General features: G+C 46.4%; 1 protein-coding gene across 1 annotated transcript; it reads right to left on the reverse strand.

Moving 5' to 3' along the window:
- Positions 1-1,000: 1,000 nt before the first annotated feature.
- On the reverse strand, positions 1,001-6,486 carry FZD1 (frizzled class receptor 1). Its single transcript, XM_045003529.1, has one exon. The coding sequence runs from the start codon at positions 6,248-6,250 to the stop codon at positions 4,379-4,381; it is 1,872 nt and encodes a 623-aa protein (XP_044859464.1). The 5' UTR covers positions 6,251-6,486; the 3' UTR covers positions 1,001-4,378.
- Positions 6,487-6,787: the final 301 nt, after the last annotated feature.

Below are 6,787 nucleotides of genomic sequence, written 5' to 3' on the forward strand. Positions count from 1 at the left end.
AACAGCTTTACCTCAGTTTCCAAGTCAAAAGGCCACACTATAAACTAAGTTTGTGAGGATTCTCTTCACCATTTACATGGAAAGAATCTTTAATTGCACTTGTACATGATAGCAGATATTGAGATAGAAATTTACAGAAGTTCACCCCCCATGTTAAGTTAGAATTTAGGTCTATTAGAATGCAGCATTTCAGTTTTTAAAAATTAGCCTTTTAAAATATCCTCATAAATTGGCAGTTTTGTGGATAATTTATGTGAACAAGTTAAAAGCCCTGAAAAAATAGGATTTGTTACGGAAACTACAGTGCAAGTGTGCTACTTTACAAACAGTGCTACTGTTATAGAAGGATGAACTCTAGTTTAGCATCCCCAGTTCTCCAGGCTATCATGATATTGCCCTCTATAGAGAATAGCTAGAGAAACATGTTTATTTATATATGCCTGCTCATTTTAGATCAGTGGCATTCTAAATGAAAGAGCATAGCGTTTGATTAAAGAAAGCCTTTTACCAATATTCTTTAGTCTCTCAGTCAAACTTTCCCGTATCAAAGCTTTTGTTATATTATCTTCTTTATAAGACACAAAGTCGAATTTTGTAACATTGTTTCTTTTTATACTACAATACAGTCTGCTCATAAATATGGTATACCAATTATACATAGCGTTGTCAGAAATCCTATGTCTAGCTAAATTCACTTGAGCTATGGAACACTGGATATGTTTGGAGTTTTTTACAATGGTGAAGCATAAGCTATTTTAATATGCCCAAAAGAAGACACCTTCATATTTGTTTAATCTACTTAGACTTGACTTTTACAAAAAGTCCTAAAAACCACGATAGGTGCATTTGAAATATGTAGGCAAATAAAAGTATGCCAAAGAAAAATGCAAGAAGGAAGTTGTGCACTATGATAACACCCACTGACTATGTAATCTATTGAAAATTATTGAATTTTGCAAATTAGCATGCAAATGAACAAACAACAAAACCAACAATGATGCACGAATAAGATGGAGCTTGCTCCAACAATTTAATTGTATGATATACTGTAATCTATTCTGCAAAAATAATAAAGATTGAGCAATGTGGAACACCCTACATTTAAATCTTGGAAGTACAAATTATAAAGTGTGCAGACCACAAATGTGCAGACTAGCAAAATGTTACTTTGTATAGAAACTACATTTCCATTATTAAGTACAAAAATTGTTATAACCCTAACATACTTTCTGCAATGCATAAATGAACAAATATTCAGTTTCAAGGTAACTGGTCAAAATGTCTCTAATGTTCTAATTAATCACCTGACCATAAAGGACTTGCACTTCAAATGAAGTTGAATGGTTTGTACTTTAGACTGTTAGAGCTGAACACTGAGCAGTACAATTTTAACTGCTAGAACAGAGAATTTATTTTAAAAAGACAATATTTAAGAAAATAGACAGTACATTTATGCTAAAATTAAAAGCCCTATGGTTAAATTCTGCTCTCATGTCTATGAGGACAGATTTTTGCCTCTAATTTTTAAGTCTTGCTTCCTTCATACTGCACGTTAATTTTTGCCTGGGTTTTTTTATAAACAATTTATATCCCCTACAATACCGTATAATGAAACACAGTACTACCTTATAACAGTGGAAAGCATCAGAAACAAAAATCTCAATTATCCAAGTATGCCTACCAAAACCAAACCTCTAAAAAGGCACTTTGGAAGATAACAAAAATGTTTTGGAAAAAAGCTTAGAATGTATGTAATTCTTCAAAAACCCTAATGGAAATATTTTCATGTACATATTTTACAACTCTGGTTTAACTAAACAGTCAAGATTCCAAGAAAACAAAAAGGGCTGCATACTAAAATATTCTGAGGAAGACAATTGTTTATATTTTAGAAACATAGCTTGAATGTGATTCTGGCAGTGAGAAACTGGCAAATTTTTTAATAGCAAATGTAGAAGGGTTTTTCCAACTTAACCTCTCCTTTGCCCAAAAAAAAAAACAGAAAAAAACCCTCTGCAAGCTTCTTTCTTCTCCTGCCATATAGCAGATCTCTTCTTGGATTTCACACCATCAACCATATCCTATCAAGGATCTTGAACAGTATACATTAGTTCTTTTGAAGGATTAATCTGAACTGGCCTAGACATAAAAAACAAGCTATATAATGCATTCCTACACTGAATTCTAGCTTGTAATGTGAACGCAGTTAAAAAACAAACAAAAAAACACCCACACCTTGTAATATATGAAAATAATGAATACGTATATATTGAATTACTGTGATACATATGTAAAAGGACAAACTCATTTTGTACAAAACCTCAATTTATTTAAGAGAAATTAAAAATATGGTATTTAATATATATAAATTTCTATTCCTCTATAAATATAGATGATCTTGTGATAATGGAAGAAATAAATGAATACCAAATTCCAAATTGCATTTCAGGGTATGGTAGCCAGAGATAATATTTATGAACCTAAATACAGACATTTGTTATATAAAAACTTTAAAAAAATACAATCAGGAGAGAGAAGCATTCTGCTGTTTTTCATACAGAGGACTAAATATTAAAATGCATCTGTGAAGAGTCACATTTGATGTGTCTTGTTTAAACCTCTTTAAAAAAAACACAGGACCATACATTTTCTAAAGATAGACATATTGCACACATGCTTCACAGTATGCAATGTAATTATGGTACTAGAAAGGACATCAGAGTTTCCTTAAGGTCTCATAGGTCAACAGATTAAGTATTTTGTTTCTTGGTTGTTGTTTTTTTAATAGTGGAATAAATCATCCCTCCCTCACAATGTGTACCTAATGGAGCATTTTAATACAGGAGCATTTTAATGTTTTAAATATTTCCAAACTGAAAAGTCAACTTATAGATTTAATAAAAAAGCTGAATACAGCATGTCATTCCAATTAATCTCTTTTTACTGAGCTCATATTTTCTGACCCTGTTTATATTGAGCAGTCTGTTGATCTAAGTAAATATCAAGTACCTCAACACAACCTTCCAAGTAGTTCTCCCTCAACAGTTTCATTGTCAGAAGAAACAATGTTATACCACACACAAGCTGACCCATCAAGGAAGCAGATAGCCAAGAAACTGAGCACACAACAATTAACATTTATAACTATCCTCAGTCTTTCTTCCCTCCATACACTGTGAAACTTTTGGGACAGCAACAGTCAATAACCCTATTTCTGATGAAAGATTAGCCAGATCAATCACCTCTTGGGTTTGTATTAAAAAAGAATTAAGTTTATTATACAGGTTAAAAATAAAGGTTGCTATCTATGCCCTCTTATCTCTCTTAAGCCATCAGACATACTACAGGTGCAGCTGGTATTAGACCTCCACTCCTGACCACTGAAAAAACAAACACATGGTACAATTTAATTAAGTTAAAAAAGCAGAAGGCAGCCAGTCCCCCCACCTAATGCTAAGTGTTGACAGAAAGGTTTAGTCTGCTGCTCTGCCCTGATCAGGCACCTCTGGGCAGGGCTAAGGAGATTGTTCCCTCAAAGGTTAGGTAGCAGGGATAAGATCTCCCTGGGTATATATGGCACGGACTAGACATGTCTGGTATTGAGCAGCAGTGGTCAGACCATCTTCCCCTCCACCATCCATGGCAGAGCTCACAGAAGTGAGGTAACGCTGCCTGCTCCTCCATCCCCTCAGGATGCAGACAGCAAGATTCCCCTGTTATGCTTCAGGTATATGGGGCAGGGATCAAGTCAGGTGTCTGTGCCCCTCCCCATTCCCACCTATCTTGTAGGCTTGCTGGGATCAGGACCCAGCCTGTGTCAGGAGGAACCTTAGGGCATTACAGCATCCTCAATCCAGGCCATGCTGTTCATGCAACTGAACTCCAAGCAAAACCATTACAAAACCTGTGCTGGGATGAAAGGAGTGGTTTGTTTTGGTTGCTTTCATTTTTTCATCCTGTACTAAAATGAAAAATAAAATCCAATGCCAGTTAAAAACAGTGGGGAAAATCTGCAAATGAGTTAAAATGTCCTAAAAATAAAAAAGGTGACAGATCTTTGTAATTTACAAATACAAATATACTTACAAAATCTTACAGAGGCTATTTACAACCCTCTCCCCCAGCCACACATAATGTTCACTCCCCACAGGAGGCAAACACTGTCCCATCTCAGGAGTTTCCCCACCTGCCTCATTTCTCTCACTTCCCTGCAGGCTGGAGAAATGGCTAGCAGTCTGGAAAGTTTGCCAAGAGTGGATGTGCGGCAGCCTCTCCCCCCCTCCCTGATTGGGATTGTGGGCACACAGTGGAGTTTGGTCCCTCACCCGCCCTCTCTGGTTGGGATGGTGGGTGTCCCTCGGCCTGGCTGGGTTGGGTTTCACACTGTGGTTTCCCCTTGCTTGCTGTTGGTAAGCCTGGTATAGAACTTCCTCCAGGAATTGAGTGTTTTCCCCGACCAGATCCAGAAGCCTGAGGTGATGCCCACGATTAAGGTCATGAGATATTTGATCATGAAGACAGTGAAGTCAGGGCTCATGGGTGGATGGTGGTGGCTGCTGTGGTTATTGGGGCACGGGATGGCATAGCTCTTACAGCTCTGGGCGACCCAGCTCCTTTCCCACTGTTCCCTAAAGGCTTGCTCGTAAAAATAGCAGGCGATGACTATTGTGGCAGGCACCGTGTAGAGGACACTGAAGACCCCTATCCTCACCATCAGCTTCTCCAGCTTCTCTGTCTTGGTGCCGTCGTGCTTCATGATGGTCCTGATCCTGAAGAGGGAAACGAAGCCGGCCAGCAGGAAGGAAGTCCCGATGAACAGGTACACGAATAACGGAGCCAGCACGAAGCCCCGCAGGGCGTCCACGTTGTTGATGCCCACGAAGCAGACGCCACTGAGCACATCGCCGTCTACCTGCCCCAGGGCCAGGATGGTGATGGTCTTGATGGCGGGCACGGCCCAAGCGGCCAGGTGGAAGTACTGCGAGTTGGCCTCGATGGCCTCGTGGCCCCACTTCATGCCGGCGGCCAGGAACCACGTGAGGGAGAGGATGACCCACCAAATGGAGCTGGCCATGCCAAAGAAGTAGAGCATCATGAAGAGGATGGTGCAGCCCTCCCGCTTGGTGCCCTGCGCCACCGTGCGGGCGCCGTCCTCGGCGAAGCGCTCGTTGCAGACCACCCGCTCCTCCAGCAGGAAGCCGGCAATGTAGGCCACGGCCACGGCGGTGTAGCAGCCCGACAGGAAGATGATGGGCCGCTCGGGGTAGCTGAAGCGCTTCATGTCCACCAGGTAGGTGAGCACGGTGAAGAGGGTGGAGGCGCAGCACAGCACCGACCAGATGCCGATCCAGGTGCGGGAGAAGCGCAGCTCCTCGGGCCCGAAGTACATGAGCCCGTAGAGGCGGCCGGGCTCGCAGGGGGCGCCGCAGTCCTTCTCCCCGAGGAAGCGGTAGTTCAGGTAGGAGGGCACCTTGAGCGCCCGCGGGCAGGCGAAGCGGCCGCCCCGCTCGCCGCCCGCCGGCCCCGCGCCGCGCTGCTGGGGGTTGCTGGTCCAGAGCTCGGGCAGCAGCGAGGGCGTGGGGGTGCCGCGCTCGGACGTGTTCTGCCCCACGCACAGCTCGCCCGCGCCGTGCACCGGGAACTTCTCGCAGCGCAGCGTGTCGGGCCACTGGAAGCCGAACTTGTTCATGAGCGCCTCGCAGCCCAGGCGCGCCCGCTCGCACAGGGAGCGGCAGGGCGGCAGCGCCTGCTCCAGCACCGTGCACACGGGCGCGTACATGGAGCACAGGAAGAACTTGAGCTCGGCCGAGCACTGCACCTTGACGAGCGGGTAGAACTGGTGCACCTCCAGCCCCGCGTCCTCCTGGTTGGTGTGGCCCAGCAGGTTGGGCATGATGGTCTGGTTGTAGGCGATGTCCGTGCACAGCGGGATGGAGATGGGCTGGCAGTAGCCGTGGTCCGGGATGGAGATGCCCCGCTCGCCGTTGTACTGCTGGGGCTGGCCCCGGGCAGGCAGCACCGGAGCCTCCGCCCACAGCAGCAGCAGGAGCCGGAGACACCAGCTGGGGCGGCTGCTGCTGCTCTTCTTCCTGCTGCCCGCCGCCGTCCCCCCGCCGCGAACTTCCCGGCCGTGCCCGGCCGCCCCCGGGGGTGCCCGCTGCTCAGCCATACTTCGCCGGCCCCTGCCTCGGCGCCGCTGCCGCCCCAGCCGGGCTCCCGCCGCCGCCTGCTGCCTCTGCTGCGCCCGCATCAAACTTGAGACTCATGAAGGGGGGCAGGGCGGCGGGAGGGGGACACCCCGAAACGGCCCCGCTCCCGGCCCCGCCAGCGCCCCTCACTGCCCCGCAGAGCCGAGTGGCGAGAGGCAGCGCGCGGCTCCCCGCGGCAGCTCCAGCCTCCGCCGCCGCCGCCGCCTGACCATTTGTGTCAATCCCTCAAGTGCGCTCCCCCTCGCCTCTCTCCCTCGGACCGGTTTCCAGGCGCCCCGCAGTCTGCCGTTCGCCAGAAGGGAGGAGCCTTGAAACTGACGCCTGAGTTGCCTGCCGAAGGGACCGTCTCTCAACTTCTCACTCAGCTTCCAGGCGCAGAAGGAGGTTGGGTCGCCCAAGCGCTGCTTTTCAGCCTGTCCAAGGCACAAAGAGAGCGCGGGCGGGGGGGGGGGGGGTGTCTCTGTGAAGGAGGCCAGGCTTGATGGGTTTTGCTTTAAAAGAAAAAAGAGGAAGGCTTGGGAGGAGAATAGCCCCATATGCTGTGAGAGGATAATGAATAGAATAGGGCAGACAATTGC

This window comes from Mauremys mutica, chromosome 2, assembly GCF_020497125.1.
Source record: "Mauremys mutica isolate MM-2020 ecotype Southern chromosome 2, ASM2049712v1, whole genome shotgun sequence".
In the NCBI taxonomy this organism is placed as follows: domain Eukaryota; kingdom Metazoa; phylum Chordata; order Testudines; family Geoemydidae; genus Mauremys; species Mauremys mutica.

What these genes read in the sequence shown, in the direction of transcription:
- FZD1 (XM_045003529.1), bottom strand. Translation starts at nt 6,250, where the DNA reads ATGCGGGCGCAGCAGAGGCAGCAGGCGGCGGCGGGAGCCCGGCTGGGG.